The sequence below is a fragment of the Nycticebus coucang genome, chromosome 11 (genome assembly GCF_027406575.1).
Source record: "Nycticebus coucang isolate mNycCou1 chromosome 11, mNycCou1.pri, whole genome shotgun sequence".
NCBI lineage: Eukaryota > Metazoa > Chordata > Mammalia > Primates > Lorisidae > Nycticebus > Nycticebus coucang.
In genome coordinates, this window is record NC_069790.1 from 124314329 (window position 1) to 124335938 (window position 21610).

Genomic DNA, 21610 nt, shown 5'->3' on the forward strand with positions numbered 1-21610 from the left:
TAATAGTAGCGGTGGTACTCAAAAATTGCAGCAAATCATGGTGACTGGCGGTGCATCAGCCTTTGGGAAGTTCTTCTGTGATGGAAAGAACCCAGGATTTATAGTCAGTCCCCCGCTGGGTAGAGACTGAACTGCCACACACAGGCTGCACCCAAGCCTCAGTTTCCTCATCCGAGAACAGGGTAGAAACACCCTGCAGGGATGCTATCGAGGTTAAAGGAAATACCGTGTAGGTAGTGTTACTTGTGCAGTAAATGTGAGTTCCTGCCCTGATATGGAGGAGAAATCTATTATGATCTTGAATTTGGGCCAAAGATGTAATAATTTTTGCCCAAGTGATAAGAAAATTATAAAACGGAAAAACATGGACTTTGGAGCAAGCTGACCCTATTAGCTTTTTTGACCTTGAATGATTTTCTCCTCCATAAAATGATGATTAAGATATACCCCTTTTCGTAATGACTGGATGAATCCGAGGTAGCAGAGCCATGTGGTCGTGGTGGTGAAAGCACAGAGCATGCGTTCCGAAAATGGTCCAGATCTGGGAACCGCTGCCATGTCCCTTCCGCCTCAGGGAGCCTCTTTTTTTTTTTGAACAGGGTCCTTCCGTGCACAAGATTGTCTTCAGTGTTTGGGGGGAATCGTGTAATAAACGTTTGGATTTGAGAAGCAAGTGAGGCGGAGGGCCCGTTGTCAGGGTTGTACTTTGCTTGGCTCGGGTGTGGCTCCGAGTCTGCGCAGTGTCTCTCGGCTGTCCGGCTGTCCGTTGCACTTGCAGTATTGGGAGCCGTGGACCCCGCGTCCTGGTCTCCCTGTGATTCTCCATCTGAAAATGTTCTCTCTCCTCTTTATCTTTCCACTGGAATTACATCTCCTTTAGCGGAGGACTTGTTAATGATTAAAGGGGGGTATTCGGCTCCCCTAAAGGGAACAAAGGTAAGGCAGTAGCCTCTGAATTACCTCGCTGTTGCTGTAGGGTTCTGGAAAGCAAGCGCTGAGCAACCCCAGAGGGGCCCTTTGCTGTGAGGCTCCCTGAAGTCTCCTCCGAGTCACATTTTCATAACACCAAGTGATATTTTGCAGCTCAAACATCTGATACTACAAGGAGTTTGAAATTTTGCTTTATTAATTAACATTTTCATTTCGCTCAAATTTTGGAGTGCACTGATTTCCAGAAGTGATAATTACCAAGCTCACGGCAGAAGGCTGGCTGCATTTTTAAATATTTCCTCATATGCTCTTGCTGAGCTCAAAGATGTCCTCATTCATCGGAGCCAGCCTCCCAGATGGGTGGGAGGCCCCCAGGGGGCCACTCACAGACTCGAGGGTCCACAGGCCAGGCTGGGTGCGGGAGCTTGGCAGGCCCACACTCCAGAGCAGTCAGGGTGCTAGGTGTGCGTCTGTGCGTGGGTGTGTCCATGACTCACGTGTCTGCGTGTGAGGCGTGTGCATGGTGGGTGTGTCCTTATGTCTTCGCCCACTCAGGCGCCTGTGATGTAACACACAGATGCGTGAACAGCAGAGATTAATTCCTCGTAGTTCTGGCGGCTGGAAGTCTAAGAAAGCCCAGCAGGTCCCCGTCTGGGGAGGAGCCGCCTTCTCCACTCTGGGTCCTCACCTGGTGAAAGGGACAAGGGACCTCTCTGGGGTCCCATATCTAAGGGCACACAGATCCCATTCGTGAGGACCCCTCCCTCATGACCTAACCACCTCCCAGAAACCTCACGTCCTGATGCCGCCACACTGGCTGTTAGGATTTGAGGAGGACACCAACATTCAGCCCCTGACACCACACAGGATGACATGGGAATCTGGTATTTACATATGTGATTTTCAATGCTAACTGTCCGGGAGGCAAGTGTCTGAGATTTCAAGGCCCCATAGGGCTCTCCCCATCATTTTTAGAGGAGCCTGAACCTGGAGTCACCAATCGTTCTGGTTTTCCCAGGACTGAGGAGTTTCCTGGAATGTTCATGCTAATCCCAGGACAGCCCGAGGCAGGCAAGATGGTTGCTCACCCTGTTGACACTCTTGGGGACACTGGTGCCACCTCCCTTCCCTTGTCCCCCAGCCCATGAGAGCTGACATTGCCACCATCAACATAACACCTGCAGGGACACACAAGCCCTGTGAGATTGCAGAATCTCATCTTACAAATCAGTTAATTCACCTGTTCCACACCTGTTGCCAATACACCTGAAGAATGAGATGTGCCTCCATAGACATCTCATCGGGCACATGGCCCAAGGAACAGCTGGCTCTGCACCTCCGTGCCTGGTCCCCAAGCTGCCTCCCCGGTCGGAAGGTAAAGGCCCATGCTCCGTGACCACCACTGGCTGGTGGCACAGAAGTTGCTGTTGCTGCCAACCCTGCAAGGCCTCGCCCCGCATGGCCCTGGCTGTGGCATCTGGCCCTGGAGGATGGCCCTGCTCACCCATGGGCTTCCCCCCAAAGCCAAGGAGGGGGAGGTTCATGAGGCCTGTGTGATAAATAGGGACATGTGACCAACATGGGAGACGAACACGATTCCAGCACCCAGGTTTGAGGTTTCCACTGTGTTTTCTGTATTTCTGTGAAATGTTATTTCTTATTTTTAACATTAATGATCCACAGAGACTTGCACTGAAGGGCCATCACAGAAGAGCAATAAATGTGATGAAATAGTGTCAAAATTAAAAAGTGCCACCTCTTCTGGAAGGTTCCTTTGCCCCCAGGTGAAAACCCCTCCTGCCGTGTGCAGCGGCTCCCACAGCTCCGTCTCTGCCCACTTCTCTACATGCCTTTCCCACGGGCTTAGGGTAGTAGCATGTTTAGTATTTTATCTCCAGTCCCAATTTCGGGTGCTAAGCTCATTTGGGGTACTTGATTACATTTTATCATTTGTTCATTTTTCCATGGTAAAAATAAGACATAACATAGAAAGTAAAATAACTATGAGAAACAGGACAAAAAGCTTCTTCAAATAGCACCAGTAGCCCTAGCATGTGTAATTACTGTTAATATCTTAGTACATTTTTCCATGAATAGATGTACTTTTTCTAGTTATAATTATTTTATATACCAACTTTTCCATCTGCCATGATAGGATTAGCATTTTATACAATTAAGTATCATAAACATAATTTTTTTTAACTTCTTTTTTTTTTTTTATTGTTGGGGATTCATTGAGGATACAATAAGCCAGGTTACACTGATTGCAATTCATAAACATAATTTTTTAATAGTTACATAATATTAAATCCATTGAAAGGATTTACCAAAATTTAACCATTTTCCTGTTGGACAGCTAGAGCATTAATAATATTTTATGTTATAATTAATACTATCAAACACCTTTGGGCCTGAAATATTCCTTGAGTGGAATTACTGAATCAAAGACTATGAATTTGTTTAAGGTTCTTGGTACATATTTGCAGACTGTTCTCTGTGTGGGTAATCATCCACCCTGATTGCGTGCTCAGCAGCACCAGGTAAACATCCAATCCATTTTAAGAAATCTTGCTAATTCTACGACTTTAAAAAGTCATTGCTAATATAATTTAATTGCATAGCTATTTAAATCAACGTATCTCTAATTATAGCCCATAATTAAATCCACATGTATTTAATAGTGAATTGATTTTCTGTAAATTAATTCCAGTGGTATTTTTCTTGTGAATTGTGTGGTTATATTCTTGGTCCATTTATCTTTTAGTGTCTTGGTGTGTAAATAACAAAAAAGAAAAGATTGCTAAAGGGGAAAGACCCAGAACCCACCTTGGGGTCCTCAACAGTCTGCATGGGAGCTAGTCCCAGCCCCGTGGCTCTAAATGCCCTCTGAAGCTTGTGACAGATGACTGCTGACTTGGGCACCTCTGGGGAGGCACAGGGAGGAACAGGAACTTCAAAGACCTTGAATAATCCACAGGCTGAATAACGAGCCACTGAGGGCTGAAGGGCAGGCTGGCCATTTCTTATGTCACCTTAGACAGGAGTAAAGCTCCAAAGTCGGCCTCCCAGGGGACTCTGAGCTGGACCAGCTGACATGTCTGGGAAGCAAGTTGCTGGTTCCGATCTACCCCCAAATCTACCCTCATCCCACTTCCAGCACCTGGATTGACCCAGGTGACCCAAGCAGGGAAATCGGAAGAATGTTTCACTGGTTGAATTTCAGCCTTGCTGGAAGCCAGAGGCCACTCAGATTTGGACCGTACACAAAAAGGCCCAGAAACTTACCAAGGAAAAAAAATTGATTTTTCTATCACCTCAGGAAGGTATTGAAAATCCATTCACTTCTTTGGAGTCAGAGGATGACTTTTGGCAACCAATGAAGCTTAGATTTAACTGCAGTATGCAAAGATCTGTGGAGTGAGAGTACCTCGCGCTGTTCTCCACCAGTCAATAAATCTGTCGATTCTCTTAAGGCTTTTAGAGAGTTTTCTGTTCACAGTATTTTCATTTGGGTTCAAACCCACACCTGTAGAGGCCCAGTGGCCTGGCCGTTCCTCTGTAGAGGCCCGGTGGTCTGGCCGTTCTTACAGCTCCGATTACTCCCAAGTGTAGTTTGTTTCTGTCCAACAGCAGAGGAGGCAGATCTGCATGCAGTGGTTCTCAGATCTCAGTGTCCACTCTGGAGGACTGGCTGCCATCCCAGAGGCTGGGCCCCGGGCAGCATGGGACCGAGGTGAGGCCTAAGAATCAGCTTTTAATGAGTTCCCTGGCGCTGCTGCCCCCGCTGGTCCTAGAGCATCCTTCGAGAACCACTGGCATGCTGGGTTGTACAGTATGGTTTTCTAATTCTGCCGCTCACGAGCAGGGTGACCTGGGCCACAGCTCCCTGAGCCTGCATCTCATTCCTATAAAATAAGGATACACTTTGTCCCCCAGGGGTTCTGCTACTAGAGTACAACCCAATGTCGTCTAGTACAGTTTTTCCAAGATGCCAAGTGATTTTTGAGTGTGTTTCAGCTGTGAAAGGCTATCATCCTTTTCATCCTTTTCAATGGGCATCTTGAGAGTCAGCTTTGTGAGTGGTAGAGTTGGGGTTACCTGAGCTGCGCCCCAGGCAGTGGTGAGTGTGCAGGCACCTGCCCCAGGGCCCTGCCTGCCACACTGTGCCTAGCCCTGCAGACCAGGCGCCTCCCATCACCGCTTCTGCTGACTTACTCTATGGCTGACCACTGTGAAAGGTCTGTGGATCTCCAGTCTGCATCAGACTCCACCACCAGTGGGCCAGAAAAGAAAGGGAACCCTCAAAGTTATTCCTTTGAAAATTTGGGGACGGGTCTCCAGAAACAAGAATGCTGGTAGCTGGGTGCAGCGCAGGAATTGCGTTTGTTTCCTGCCCAGAGCTGCACCTGTGCAGGTGCACCTCGCTTCACAGACGATGTGTCCTCCACGCACTGAGGATCGGAGCCACCCTATGCTGGGGAAGTCCCTGGGCACACTGTAACAACACATGCTCCCTTCACAGCTCTGTGTCACATTGCTGTTGTGAATGCAAAGAAGTTTCTGAAGTAAATTAAAAGTGCTACTCCAGTGAATTCTTATAATATTCCAGACTGACTATATCTGTCGTCCTGACCTGTGATCAGGAATCTTTGATGTTACCACTGTAATTGCTGGGGAGTGACAGGTGCTCCGTCTGTATAAGATGGCAGGCCCAATAAATGCTGTGTGTGCCCAGACAGCTCCACCAGCCAACCGTCCCCACCTCCCTCTCCTCAGGTCTCCCTAGTCCCTGAGACAGAACAATACTAAAATTAGGCTAGTTAATAACCCCACACTGACCTCTGAAGTACTCAAGTGAAAGGAAGAGTCACATGCCTCTCACTTTAAATCGAAAGCTAGAAATATTAAGCAGGGTAAGGAAGGCATGTTGAAAGCTGAGATCAGCCTCTTGCACCAGCTAGCCAAGTTATGAATGCAAAGAAAAAGTTTTTGAAGGAAATTAAAAATGCCACTCCAGCAAACACATGAATGATAAGGAAGTGAAACAGCCTGTTAGTGATAAGAAGGAAGTTTGAGAGGTCTGGACAGAAGATCAAGCCAGCCACAGCATCCTCTGAAGCCAAAGCCTGATCCAGAGCAAGGCCCTGACTCTCTTCTGTTCTGTGGAGGCCGAGAGTGGGGAGGAAGCTGCAGGAGAAAAGCCGAAAGCCAGCTTTGTTCATGAGATTCAAGGAAGGAAGCCGTCTCCATCACATAAAAGTGTAAGGTGAGGCAGCAGGAGCTGACGGAGAAGCTGCAGCAAGGTATCCAGAAGATCTGAGATCACTGATGGAGGCGGCTGCCCTGAGCAGCTGATCTCAGCGTGATGAAGCAGCTTCAGCTGGGAAATGCTGCCTAGGACTTTCCTAGCTAGAGAGGAGAAGTCAATGGCTGGCCTCAAACCTCACAGGGCAGGCTGACCCCCATGACAGGGGCTTATGAAGCTGACAACTTTGAGTTGACAACGCTGATTTACCATTCTGAACATCCTAGGTCCCTTAGGAATTATGCTAAATCTACTCTACTGTGCTCTGTAAATGGAACAACAAAGCCTGGTTGACAGCAAATTTCTTTACAGCATGTTTTACTGAACATTTTAAGCCCACTGTTAAGATCTACTTTGAAAAAAAGATTCTTCTTAATATATTACTGCTCATTATCAATGCACCTGGTCATCCAAGAACTTGGTTGGAAATGTACAAGAAGACTAGTGTTTTTAAGCTTGCTAACACAACATCTATTCTCCAGCCCACAGATAAAGGCGTAATTTTGATTTCAAGTCTTATTATTTAAGGAATACATTTTGTACGGCCACAGCTGTCATAGATGGTGACTTCTCTGGTGGATCTGGGCAAGGTCAACTGAAAGCCTTCCGGAAAGGATTCCCCCTTCTAGATGTCATGAAGAGCATTCATGATGCATGGGAGGAGGCCATGATATCAACATTAATGTGAGTTAGGAAAAAGTGGACTCCACCTCTACGGATGACTTTGAGGGGTTCAGGACCTCAGAAGTAACTGCAGGTGTGGTGGAAATAGAAGTGGACCATGAATTGCTGCAGTCTCGTGATCAAACTTTTAACAAATAAGGAGTTTAAAATCTTTTGGGAGGTGATCAAAGAAAGTGATTTCCCAAGATGTAAACTAGTCCTGGTAAAGATGCTGTGAGCATTGTTGAAAAGACAACAAAGAAAGGATTTAAAGTATTACATAAACTTAATTGGTAAAGCGGTGAGTGGCACGGTTTGAGAAGTTTGACTCCAATTTTGAAAGAAGACCTGTGGTTAAAATGCCGTCAAATAGCATCATCTGCTACAGAGAAATATTTTATGAAAGGAAGGGTTGATCAATGCAGCAAACTTCGTTGTGTTTCTTTTTAAGAAATTGCCACGGCCTCCCCAGCCTTCACCCTGATCAGCCATCAGCATCAAAGCAAAACCCTCCAACAGCAAAAAGATTGTGACTCACTGAGGCTCAGATGACTGTTGGCATTTTTTAGCAATAATTTATTTTTAAATAAGGAATGTACATTTTTAAGACACAATGCCATTGTACACTTCATAGTTCACAGTGGTGGTCCTCAACATTTTTGGTACCAGGGACTGGCTTCATGGAAGGCAGTTTTTCCGTGGACCAGGGATGAGGGGGGATCTGCATTGATGTGAGGGATGGGGAGCGGCTGTAAATACAGATGAAGCTTCACTCACTTGTCTGCTGTGTGGCCCAGTTCCTAACCGGCCACAGACCAATGCAGTCAGCAGCCCAGGGGTTGGGGACCACAGGTCTCTAGAATAACATAAACATAATTTTTGTATGCACTGGAAACCCCCTGAAATTGTGCAACCTTGTTCATTGTGATACTCACCTTACCTTAGTGTGATGATCTGGGACAGATAGACCACACTTAAACCAGGTGAGGGGCTCCTCCGGGACAAAGGCTTCCTCATCATTCACAGTACTGACACAGGAAGAGCTCAAGGAGGGGAGCTGCAAAAGGCCGAGCACCAAAAATGTGGTCACTGCAACAGAATAAGTATATAACTAATCAGAATTATTTAGTTATAAAAGACGGAATCCAGGCTTAAACTTGAATAGACAAAAAGGGAATGTCTTGCATACCTGGGCTGGGCAGAAGTGGGGCTGGCATCAGGTGTAGCTGTATCCAGCAACTCAGCACCCCGGGTGCCTCTCTCCCCTCTTCCATCTTGCTTTCTGCTTTCCCTTTCCCATAATCTCTCCTCACACTGCATTCAGAGTGTTCATCTCACTCTCTTCCACTCAAAGACATCTTCCAAGTGGTCAGGAAGGCTCCACTAGTAGTGTGACATCTGTTGAGTCATTCACCTGGAATTCCACAGCTCCTGTGTCAGATTAAGCAGCTGCAGGTGCAGGCTGACCCTGAGCAGCAAGGGGTCAGGAGCATACCTTTACCTGAGACCTTTTCCTCAACTATGGAAAAATAACACCTTAGAATTACCCCAAGTTAAAATGTGGGTCAGCATTCTCCTAAGTGAAGTGTCACAAGAATGGAAAGCAAACACCCCATGTGCTCAATACTAAATGCACTAGTCGGTCAACAGTTACGCATGCACATGGAAGTAAGACTCAGTACGAGGAGGTGGAGGGGCTGGGTAAACTCAGACAGGTGCCATGCACACATGCTGGGTGAAGGGCACTCCTAAAATGTTGACTGAGGGCAGCACCTGTGGCTCAGTGGGTAGGGCGCGGGCCCCGTATACGGAGGGTGGCAGGTTCAAACCCAGCCCTGGCCAAACTGCAACAAAAAAATAGCCGGGGGTTCTGGCCAGCACCTGTAGTCCCAGCTGCTCAGGAGGCTGAGGCAGGAGAATTGCCTAAGCCCAGGAGTTGGAGGTTGCTGTGAGCTGTGACGCCACAGCTCTCTACCAACGGTGACAAAGTGAGACTCTGTCTCTAAAAAAAAAAAAAAAGTTGACTGAAAATGTACAAATGCAAATTATATGACCTAAATCTATGCACCTCTGTAATACTCTGAAATAAAAAATAAATAAATGTTTAATTTGCAAATATTTGGGAGTTTCCTGGATTTCTGATTGCTCTTGGTATTTAATTTAATTTCAGTGTGGTCAGAAAGTGTTTTGTATGATTTTAAACTCTGTAAACTTATCAAGACCTGTTTTATGCCCAAGCATATGGGTAATCTTGGTGAACATATAATCTATACTTGGAAAAACTATATTCTGCAGTCATTGGGAGAATACATACTAATTAAGTCAAGATAAAAAAAATGTGGGGTCAGCAGGTGAAAAAGACCCTAAGAGATCTCTCTGGGTGGGTGACTCTGAACAGGAGGATTTTCCTTCAACCTCTGAAAGCTGCATTGATGGAAGGTCTTTATTGTGGCATCCTGGACTTTTCATCTTGATTGTGGTTGACATTTTGAAAGGAAGAATAATGTGAGTACTTTCTGGTAAGAAGAGCAATTTCAGATTATCTATAAGCATTTCCCTTTCTTGGCTCTAAACTCTGCCCTTTGGTTTTAAATCCTGTATTAATTCACGGGAGTGAAAATTTAATGCAGCACATTACACTGACTTCTGAAGGAAAGGGCAGAGGGGAAGAGTTTAAAGTGAGAGAGCTCCATGGACCTGAGGATCACGTGGGGTCCTCTGTGTGAGCTCTGAGCAGGGTACTTTGTACACTGATCATGCTGCCTTTCCACAGGTGTTCTCCTATAAATTACCTCCCTTTATCCTCCTGATAAAACCAGGAGCCAGCACAGCAGGTGGGATTATCTGTATTTTATGGATCAGAAATCAAAAGGCAGAGCAATTTAAAAATTTTTGCCATATCCTTCAGCTGCGTAGGCAAGACCCAGCTTTTCAGAATTTTAGGCTGGTGGGCTAGCCAGAAGGTATAAAATACTCACTCTGAACAAACCCAGAGTTACAGTTGTTGCAGAGAGTGGATGAGATCCTTTGTCCCCACTGTCAGCACCTGGCCTGGCTCATCAGATGCTCAGGTGGGTGTCCATAGAGTTGATGATGACACACGAGTCACCATTGATCAACAGCTCCAGCACCTCCTTCGCCTGCTCATCTTCCCCGCAGAGCCACAGACGGGCGCAACAGGAGGCCACTTCTGTGCCCTACAGAGCAGTGGAAGGGACAGGACACAGGGGAGATGCCAGCAGGACAGAACACTGATGTAATGCATGGTTGGATGGTCAGTTCCTGCAATCGAACACTGAGCTCTGAGCGACTCCCAGCAACTTCAGGGCTGTTTCCTTTCCATGGAAAAAGCATAGGAGCCAGTTTAGTAGACCTGCAGTTCGGAGGCAGCAGAGTTTCCCCTGGGGTCAATTTCTGTGCTCACAGCTAGAAGGCCAATGCTACTTAATTTTTAGCAGGATCTTCACATAATCCATGTGCGAAAAGTCCCTTTTCGTATGACTTTCTGACTGTTTCCATGAGTGTTGTGTCAGCATGTGCCCCGGCACCCTGTGCTGTCAGCAACCTTGGGTAGGATTTTTGTTCAGTCTTTGATAATCTGATAAACAAAACAGTCCATTTGTAAAGAGATTTCTTTTTTTTTTTTTTTTTTTTTTTTTTTTGAATGTATTCTCTGTTTTTTTTTTTCTTTTTTTTTTTATTGTTGGGGATTCATTGAGGGTACAATAAGCCAGTTACACTGATTGCAATTGTTAGGTAAAGTCCCTCTTGCAATCATGTCTTGCCCCCATAAAGTGTGACACACACTAAGGCCCCACCCCACTCCCTCCCTCGTAAAGAGATTTCTTTTTGTTATTTTTAGCTCTTTGTGCGGCTCTTCAACCAACCTGTTCATGTCCTTCAACACATACTTTTTGTCTAAGAACATGATTCATGATTTTCACTTGTAGGAGTTTATCACAGGGAGCTGGCAGAGGCAAAGGCTTTTTTACAAAGATGCACACGATAGCATTTCATCATCACAAAAACCCCAAAGACTGTATGTCAATCATAGGGGAATAATTCAATTAAATTGTTATACCTCTTAAAAGACACGCCCCGAGAGCATCTGCTGACATAGAAAAGCATCCCCGCTATAAATCACCCGCATTTTAGATGACTTAAGTTTTCTCGAAAACCAGATTTATGCCTCAACTACCTGCACCCAGCACTCAACACTCAACACACATAACCAGAAAGCGCCAAAAATACAGCAAAGTCTATCTTGATGTGTTTGATGCACACAGATGTGTGACTTGTGGGGTTTCAACATACTCACTTTTTCCGTATATTCCACGATGATAGCAAATGCCTGTGGCCAGACCTCAGGGCCACACTCACCGTGCTGCTGTCCATCTCAGTCTCCCGGGCAGTGTACTGCCCACACCCAGCTCCCTGAGCCGTGCCCACCCGCCGGTGCTGGTTTACATTTGTCGCTTATCATTATTGCTTTGTGGTAGTTTTATTCCAGTAAAGACTTGGCATTTCCACCATCATCCAGGTTCTTCTGACACAAGCCCCATAGAAGGTGCTGTCAGGAGCTTTACGGCTGCCCTGAGACACCCCGGTGTCTGGTCCTGTGTGCACTGAGAAAGCCTGCAGATTCCAAGAGTGCTTCTTGGCTTCACTGAGCTCAAAAGAGTGTAAGATAGAACGGTTTGCCAGCAGGGCGGTGTGGGACGTCTCCTCCTGCAGGGTTCATGCGGCCATCCACCCGGCAGAGCAGTATGGGGAGTCTTCTCCTGCAGGGTCCCATGTAGCTGTCCACCCAGCAGCCACTCAGGAGCTCCCTTCTCCCTCACCCCTCTGCACAGTGAGAGTTCAGTACAAGGCAATAGAACCCCACAGGTGGGTGTGGAAGCTTCCCCCACTTGTGCCCCGTAGGAGCCCCGCGTGGCTTCCAGGGCCCCCTTCCCCCGGGATTTGCATGCATGTGCAATTAGAGCACCAGTGCACTTGGAGAAGGGGCGGCTGTGGCTTCCCCCAGGACTTTGGGTTCTCCTGGCCCAGGTGCAGCTTGTCATACTTGATGCTGTCCTCCCACAGAGGTACAGGCTACCCTCATCAGGTGGCCAGGGCAAGACAAACAGAACATTAGCTGATGGCCAAGTTCTGTGCATCAGGTTCTCAGTGTAAGAGCAAGATTCACGCTTTTAGCCACAGGGGGTAATTCTTGCTTGCCGTTATGTGGCCTGCTGATGAAACCCACTGAGGTGGGTGACATTCGCAGTACACCAAGAAATGGAGACACGAGCAGGAACCCCAGCTGGTCAGCACCCTCAGGGCATCATCGGAGGGCTCGTTTGCCCACCTGTCTGCAGTTGCCCGAGGACTCTGTGCCCAGGCCGGCCAGCAGCCTGCTGCTTCGGCACGGTCTCCTTGCTGGATTTGCTGGCCAGGTTGCAAGATTGGAGGCAGAGTCTGATCCAGGGACGTGCTTTAGTTGTCTGTGGTGTTTCAGTGACATGAGCTGGCTGTGTAGTGTTTGCTGCAGGATCGCTGGTCTCCAGCAGAGTCATCCACTTTGGTTTAGGAGCATGAAGCTCACTTTCGACCCTTGCTCAACCAGTGGTGACAGCCACTTCCAGGAGCACCTTCTGCCACTCCCTGGTATGCAGGAAGGTCTGGCGGGCAGAGGGGGAGAACTGCATACCCAGCAGTCTCAGCGAAGCACAAATGAATGGGCGTGTCGAGGAGACAGTGAAGAGACGAGCCTGGTAGGAAGAAATGGGGTGGGAAGTGACTTGGGAAGTGACTTGGGAAGTTGGTGAGGGCTTGGAATCCCAAGCAGAGGAATGCAGACTTCCATCTGGTAGACTCAGGAGGAGAAAAAATAAGGTAACACTTTATAAAAGGAGTATTTGCTCAGCTGACATAAACTGATGCCTATTGTTAATTTCAGGGCAATTTTCAGACAAAAAGGAGGAACATGCAGCCATGCAGTTCTCCAGCTTTGTCACGAGAGCACCTGCTCGTGTGATGGAGACACAGGGGGATTATTATGGGTTTTATTAAGTACTGGCATTATGAGATGATTTTGGACTGCGACAGCCGACTCCAAGTAGCACCCTGCAGCCCGTGCAACACAAGGAACTTCAGTGTGGCCTTGACACCAAGTGACACCTCAGAAGACCTTTCTTTTGTCTACCCACCTGATGAAAATTGATGTGTCCCTGGCTGCCACCCTCAGCTGTACTCTTGGCTCTACACACCCCTGAAGCTGTATAGAATGTAGTTTTATCTGGCATCTACAGGTGATGAGTTGGACACCTGTGTCCCCAATTGAGCACCTGCCTGGAGTGTTTCAGAGGCATTTTAGTCAAAACTCACATGTGACTTCCTCCTCCAAACCTTCTCCACCTTTTTTATGTCTCATAACTTTTAATAACCCATCTACCCAACCACCCAAGTATGAACCTGAGAAATCACATCCATGTTCTCCTTCCTCCCTGCCACCACCCGCACATGTGGGTTCTGACTCCTGTGTGTTTTTTGAAATCCACCTTCTCTTGACCATTCTCACACCCTCAGTTCCTGTCTCCTTGTTTCTCATGTCCTCCCCTCCTCCAGCCACTCTGGCAATGCTTCCCATGTGCAAATCTGATTGTACAGTTCTCCTGTGGCTTTGCTTTCTAAATCTGTCCATCACCAAGAAAACAAGATCCCAACTCTCAGGCTCCCAGGGCATGACCTGTCCCCTCTTGCTGCGTGTCTCCTCTCACCACCCCAAACCCGACCTGCAGGCTGTTCTACAACTCCCCCACCCTGGAAGCCTCATATTTCCCTGACCTTCACGCCTTCTCTCACATTTATGCCAGTGTCTTCCCCCTGTGCATGCCTGATGAATTCTTTAAGGCCTGTCTCTAGAGCCTGGCATCCACCCGCTAAGCCCAGTTGGCTAAGCCACGACAGCAGATGCACGCCTGACCCGGAGTCACAAACTTAGTGTCCAGCACAACAGGTGATCAGCAAACATCAGGTAGACAGATACACAGGCTGGTGGAGGGGTGGTTGGTTCAAGATGTATAATTTGGTCAATGAAAAATAAAAAGCATTTTCTTTTCAAGATAGCCTGATATATTATGCCATTTTTAAGTTTTATTTCATTTTTAGTTGACACATTATTGTATAAGACATTTATGGGGTACTGTATGATGTTTTGATACACGTATATAATTTTTAAAGATCAAATTAGGAAAATGAGCATATCATCACCTCAAACATTTATTATTTCTTTGCACTCTGTGGACCAGCCTCTCCCTGACACCCCTCTCCCACCCTGTCACCTGGTAGCCACCGTTCTGCTCTGTGCTTCCGGGGAGCAGGTTTTTAGGTCTGAGTGTGAGTGAGATGATGAAGCGACACAGTATTTGTCTTTCTCTGCCTGCTCCTTAGACTTAACGTGTCCTCTGGATTCATCTGTAGATGAAATCCGCAGCTGACAGGATTTCGTTATTTTCTGTGGCTCAATAGTATCCCTCTGTGTACATAGGTCGCTATGAAAGTTCTGAGACAGACTGTTATTGTCCATTATTTCACTCCCAAGAACCATGGTGGATGGCATCCTTTCCTGGTCACCCGTGCAAGCTTCAGCTTGCTCAGCTTATGCGTGTTGCTAGGAGGGTTTCACTTGTTTCCATCCCCGAGGATGCTCTTGATTTTGTATATTTCAAAGCTTTCATAATGACCCACGTATGCCCCACATTTTCTATATCCATTCCTCCATCCATCAGTGGACCCTGGGATAATTCTGTCTCTTGGCTATTGTGAATAGTGCAGCGGTAAACATGGTGGGTAGTTGCCTCTTTCCCAAGCTGATTTTATTTGCTTTGGATAGATACCCAGTGTTGAGGTTGGTGGATCACATAGTAGTTCCATTTTTAGTTTTTTTGAGTAAACACCATACTGCCTTCCATAATGACTATGTTAATTTACATTCCCAACAATAGCATGTAAGGCTTCCCTTTTACCCACTGCCTAAGTTCCAATCCCAGCTCTTCCTTCTACTAACTGATGGGCTTAGCAAGGCCTTAACATTCTCTGCCCCCTGGCCTGAACCCCGGCCATCAGACCAGTTAGCTGTTGGGCTAAGTGCTTCACTTCTCTTGGCCCCAATTTCCTCATCTGCAAATCAAGTATGAGTAATCCTGTAGGGTTATTTTAAAGATTAAGTGATTTATAAAGCATTTTAAAAGTGCCCAGCCAACAAAACTTTAGCCAAAATGGATCAAAGGCCTAAACATAACTTAAACCCATAAAAGCCATAGATGAAAGCATGGGGTGAATGCTCACGACCTTGGATTTGGCTGTGAATTCCAAAAGCACACCATAAGTATTAAAAAAAAAAAAAATTAAAAAAGAAAACTAGACCCAGTCAAAACTAAAAGCATTAATCCTCATGGTCCAGCTCTGAAGACACCTCCCATGAGGCCTCTCCCAGCCCCCCAAACAGAATGGATGTTTCCTACAGTGGCGGGGATGGCAATACCAGTGGCAGGAGGGTCCCCACCACTCCCCTGTGCCCAGCACTGCTTTGAGTGCTTCTATTTGTCAAGGCACTTATTCATCACCTCCTGGCATTACTTTTACTGACAAATAAAGAAACTGAGGCCCTTCGAAGCTCTCAGCTGGGCCAGGCCATGCAACTCATCCTCTATGCTCCCTGCACGTGGTGCAGACACTCATGTGGCCAGAGGCACACTGCGCTGTGTAGACCAGGAGCTCCACTTGTGAACATGAGCTCCTGGGGGCCAGGGATGCCCAGACCCTCAGGTCCCTGCCCTGCAGGGCCTCAGTGACTTCTGCAGTGGGGAGAGAGTGGCAACACTGTCAGACTTGACCATGGAGGTTTAAACTTTATTCTGAAATGAACAGAATGTTATTTCAGGTTTCAAAAACACAGCAGCTTAGGAAAAGTGATGTTTCAGGAAAGACTACCCTGGACTACAGTCTCTGAGCAGACTCAGGGAAGGCACCAGAGGGGAGCAGGGAGGCTGTTCCTTTGGAGCTGGGTCAGGGCCCCGCAGATTGTGCAGCAAGCTACAGTCGGAAGGAGTTTTAGGAGTGGGCTGGGTGAGGTGGGGCATTGGGGATGGCAGTGTGAGGACTGAGCCAGTCCTTGGCTCCCTTCCCAGGTTTCATGCTCTACAGAACGCTGAGGGAGCCTGAGCCGTCTGCCAACCACGCTCAGAATGGGTGAATATGAGATCAGCCACTTGCTCTGGTGTCTGATCTTGCCAAGGCCCAGCACCCAGGATTTCTTAGCCTCCCAGGGTTTAGTGCTGCAAAGCCCCAGGCAAGACGAGATAGCTAGATGCCTTGCATCACCTTTAACTGCAGTATCTTAACATGAATGTAGAAAGGAAAATAGGAAACATCTTCAAAACACACTCATCTTTGTAGCCTGTTCTTTCATTTTCTTTCTCTTAAAAATAAAGCCAAGGTGAAAAAGGAGTTAATATCTATCGTGGCAAATTTTACATATCAAATATTAATTGGCTGCTGTCTTATTTGATTCAAAAATCCATTGTAGGGTTAGAACACATTAAAAAAACAAAAGCTCACACTTAGCAGTACATCTTGCCCTTAGGCAAACTCATAAGAACAGCTGCTGAAATTAAATTAGAATGTATACTTGCTTCTGAGAGTTTTCCAACTCATTTCTGATTGAAGTAAATACCTTAAGAGGCAGGAGGCCTCAGCAGAAAACTCATCCTTGTGAGTCTTCCAGGGCATCCTTCTGTGAGGATGGTTTGGGGAAACTACCTTTTTTGTACTTTTAATAAGAGATATTCAATATTTATGCCACTTTCTATGTTGTGTAAAATACCTTCCTTCAGTAGTTTCTTAAATGGCACTGCCGTATTTTTTCTATAATTTACTTAAAAAACCAACTGGTTTGAGTCCCGTTCTTGGTCTGTACGCATAACCTGGTTTCTGCAGACACTGGGGATTTGCAGCTCAGGACCCCCGTGGTGTCCCGCAGCACCCTCGGGACGCAGGCAGAGAACACGGCACAGAAGGATGAGCGATGCAGAGGGCACAGGTGTGAAGTGGGTTGATTTACAGTGTAAGGGCTCCAGGAGACGTTAGGGGTCCCCGGGTGCTCAGTGCTGGCTGCACACTGCTGTCACCCAGGGTGTTGTAAAACATGCTGACACCTGGACCCCACACATTCTGATCTTTGGGCAAGGCTGATGGATGGGACATTTGGATTCATAAAAGCTCCCCTGTTCATCTAATATGAACATCACCCATCTTTCTCCTCCCAGAGAGCAGGTGCTTTGCCTGAAGTCAGAGGCGTCGGGTCTTCCAGTGCACCCCAGATCTGTAAGCGGTGGCCATCTCCCAGCCACCCCAGGAACAGCCTGAGAGCAGCTGTGCCTCAGCAGGCAGTCGGGGGTCTTCTCACTGTCCCATCGCGGGTCTCCCTCCAGCACAGGGCCTCCCGGTCAGAGTCCCTGCCTTCTCACAGCCACAGCCCCCTGGATCAGATTCCAGAAACTCGTACCTAGTTGTGCTGTCCCTACTCAAAGCATGGCTTGCAGACCCTCCAGAAGCTGCCCCTAGCCTTGCGAGCTTCCTTCTCTATCTGGTTCCACTCGCAGGTGATCCCTAGAGGGGTCAAGTTCATAGAGACAGTGGAATGTGGATGCCCAAGGGGAACGGGGGAAGGGGAGCTGGTGTTTAACGAATGGGTACAGAGTTTCAGTTCAGAAAGATGAAAATGTCCAGAGACATAGGCGGCAATGGTTGCCCAACATTGCAAGGGTTCTTAATGCCACTGAACTGTGCACTGAAGATGGTTAAAAAGGCAAATTTGGTGTAATGCATAGTTTACCATAATATAAATTCTTTTTTTTTTTTTTTTTTTTTTTTGTAGAGACAGAGTCTCACTGTACCGCCCTCGGGTAGAGTGCCGTGGCGTCACACTGCTCACAGCAACCTCTAACTCTTGGGCTTACACGATTCTCTTGCCTCAGCCTCCCAGGCAGCTGGGACTACAGGCGCCCGCCACAACGCCCGGCTATTTTTTTGTTGCCGTTTGGCCAGGGCTGGGTTTGAACCCGCCACCCTCGGCATATGGGGCCGGCGCCCTACTCACTGAGCTACTGGCGCCGCCCCATAATATAAATTCTTTTCCATCATTTTTTTTTCAATCGTTTTCTGCAGAAGCCTTGCCTGCCTTTTGACCCAAGTTAGCAGCCCTGGCATGTGTTCCCAGAACTCCACCTTTCTTGTCGGAGCAGAATCGTTTAAAGTTTGTGCTGGTTACAGGGTTACAGCTGTGAGGAAGCCCCGCTGAGGTCTCCCCTCGACTCTACGTGTCCCACACACCAGGCACGGGGACAGGCACCCACTACATACTCGCTCACAAATGTCTAATGAATAAAACTCAGGGTGACAGTATCCCAGCCTATTTATCTTAATGGTTAGCAAAAAATATGATTCCAGAAATACTCAACCCAGTTTGATATTAAAGTACCCAAAAGTATCAGACCACAAATTGCCCACTCATGCTAAATGCTGGTGGCCTGGGGTGGAGTTTGAGTCTCGGATTAATCTTTAAGTGTGGATGATGTTGGCATTGTGTGGACCCCACATGCTCCTGAGATGACTATTTCATCAGATCAATACAATAGGGAAACGAAAACCATGATTTCTGATTTTTTAAGGACGCTCCATTTATAACCACTTCCTGGGTTAATAAAATTTCTTTTCTCTTTCCCAATTAGATATTTATCTTTGAAAACAACATCTACTACTGCGCCCACGTGGGGAAGCAGGCCATCCGCGTGGTGTCCACGGGGAAGGAAGGCGTGGTCTACAACGGCCTCAGCGACTGGCTGTATGAAGGTGGGACTCAGCGCGGGCCGCGGGGCCGGGGAGGTGGGGGGTCTGCTGCTGCCATTGCTGCCCCTACTAGACTGGGTTATTTTTTTTTTCTTTGACTTTAACTGTGAATTAAGCTTCAGTTTCCTGAAGTTTGCCAAATTAAGAAGATTCTGCAGGAGCTTCCAGGAGCCTCAGGCTGCAAGTGGAGCCCAAGGTGTTGTATGTGCAGGGGGCAGCCAGGTGGGCCAAGCTCTGCGGGGCCCACACTCCTCTCTGAAGGGCGCAGGCCCTTTCCTGGGAGATGGACTGTCGGTGGAGGTTGGAGCACACAGGGATTCCAAAGGCACGTATTTCTGCCCTGACTCTAAGATGTGAGGTGCCTTGTTATGCCTTGGGGAGGGGACGGTTGAAAAAGAAAGAAGTTAAATCTTTCCAAAGAAACCAGTCAGAGTGACTTGCTGTTCTGACGGCGTCCTCCTTTCAGGTTGTTTCTAACACTGGTTTGCCTTTGGCAGCAGGAGACTCCTGCCATATACATTATTAAACACCTGAACATCTGAGGGGAAGCTCTCTCCTTGAACTTTTATGATCCGTCTCCACGCTAATGATACCTTCCTCGGGGCAATAACAACCAGGTATTGATTGCCGTCAGCTGCCAGTTCCTGTTGTAGGCACTTTACAGGGTGTCCCAAAGGTCACCTATGAAGCCCCATAGATAGGGAAAATGGGAAGAGTTGTGGCTAAATGTACCTTTATTTACAAAACATCAATTACAATATTTTACGAAGAGGTGGCCAACAGGTAGAGAATATTTTGTAAATATTTTGTAAAAATTTGTAATGAGTGTTTTGTAAATAAAGTAACATTTATCTATGGTTTCCCATTTTCCCTGTGACTTGATGGGCGACGTTTGGGATACTCTGTATTATAATAGCCATTCCCTCATCTAACCCTTCATCTCAGTTCATTCTGGCTCTGTAACAAGATAGAACAAGATACCAGGGTCCAAGTGGCTTGGTCAGCAGAAATCAGGGACCGAGTGGCTTGGTCAGCAGAAATGTAACTCTCACAGTTCCGGAGTCTGGGAAGTGGAGAATCGGCTGCAAGCAGGTCTCTGAGTCTGGCGAGGGCTCATCCTGGCTGGCACACTCTGTCTCTTCCTGTGGCTTCATGTGGTGGACATTTGTCCCCTTATAGGGACACTGACCCCATTTGTGAGGGTTCTATCCTCAACCTCTCCAAGGTGCCGCCTTCTACGCCATCACATGGGGATTTAGGCTTCAATAAATGAATTGGGGGTGGGGACACAGACAATCCGTCCTCAGCACCATGTAGCAGCATTTCACTGCATGTGTGACATGTGGCGAGAGCACATGGTCTGCCTGACTTCACACGGGTTAAGAAGTATTTACTGAGGAACGTCACCGTCCAAGTGCAGGACAGTCACCTTTGAAAGCTCCACACTCGGGTCGGCACATCTGTGCATCCCGGCCCGGGGCTGATGATGCCCACGCTCCTGGTCATCCTCCTGGCCCCAGACCGTGTGGCTGCAGTGGTACTCTACCCAGCCAGGCTGGGTCGGGGGGACCAGGGATGTCAGAGCATTTTGTCAAGTCAGTGTCATTTTCTCTCAGTGCCAGGCGCTTCTCACACTGGGCTGTGCACTGTGGGGGCTTCAGGGCCACACTGTGAGGCAGACGGACGCGCAGGCTTGGCGCTGTCTCCCATCTGGCTTCACCCAAGTCACTGATGTCTCAGGGTTCTATGACTTGATTTTAAAAGTGAGGTATGATTTGTACCCAATAAAATGCACGTGTAGGGACGGTTTGATGAGTCTGACAAATGCAGAGACTAGGTATCCCCAGTCAAGACACAGAGCATTTCCATCATTCCAGAAAGTTCCCTCAAATCCCTTTCTGGCCACTGCCTCCCCACTCCGGTTTCTCTTCTGGAGACCACCCCGCCCTGGTTCCTACGCAGTTTCTGACAGGCACCTGCTCCTGGGCACACTTGTTCTGACTTGGCTGCCTGGGCTCCAAGAGTCCAGCCTCTGAGCTGCCCCCGAGCTCCAGGAGGATCTACCACAAGGCTTTGTCTCAAGTCCTCAGCCCCACCTCAGGGAGCCACAAACACTGGCTGTCACCTGCTGCGTCCAGCTTCCTCCGGGCACAGTCAGCCCTGGGGATGGCACCCCTGCCGTCTCCCTCAGCTCCCTCCACGGGGTGCAGCTGGCAGCTCATAGGGACACTCCAGAGTCCCCCCACACACAAGGCACAATCCCTGCACCTGTGAGGCTGGCCTGCCCTTCAGACTGAGGACATGTTGACAGTAAGGACTCTAACGTCAAGAATGTTACCTTGATACGGAAAACATGAAGAGGCGCATCACCAGGAGCAGCCCCTGACATCTCAGCCACCTCACAGCCTGAGTTTCAGTGTGAGATGGGCCAGTCATAGGTGGGGCAGGGAACCGGGGACGAGAATCTGAATGTTTGTGGTTCAAAGCAAGGCTGTGGAGCTCCAGCTGGAAGGCCCAGCCTCGTCCTAGGACGCTGCCAAAGGCACTGCCCTTGTGACTGCCTTGCCAAGCTCATCTGTTGGTGGGTGCTTGGAGGACACTGCACTTTCCAATAACTGTGTGAGAGGTGATGGTCGTCAGCAGGTAATATCTGCTGTGCTGTTTCTTTTAATAATAGCAATAAAATTACAATTTTTAAAAGGAATTATAATTATTGGGTTATTACTATTACTGTAACTATTAGTTTTATTATAAAGGAAAAATGCTTCTTATAAAAAGGTGTCGGTATCAAGGCCTCGTCCCCCATGGCATCATTCCACT

At 47.6% G+C, this 21610-nt stretch overlaps 1 protein-coding gene across 5 annotated transcripts in view; it reads left to right on the forward strand.

Annotated features, from left to right (window-relative positions):
* DPP6 (dipeptidyl peptidase like 6) overlaps positions 1–21610 on the forward strand; it is a 910604-nt gene that overhangs the window by 741907 nt on the left and 147087 nt on the right. For all 5 annotated transcript variants that reach the window (XM_053608766.1, XM_053608764.1, XM_053608762.1 and 2 more), the window contains exon 8: positions 18673–18793. In XM_053608766.1, the coding sequence (XP_053464741.1) occupies positions 18673–18793 (121 nt within the window). The remainder of the gene's footprint in view (positions 1–18672; positions 18794–21610) is intronic.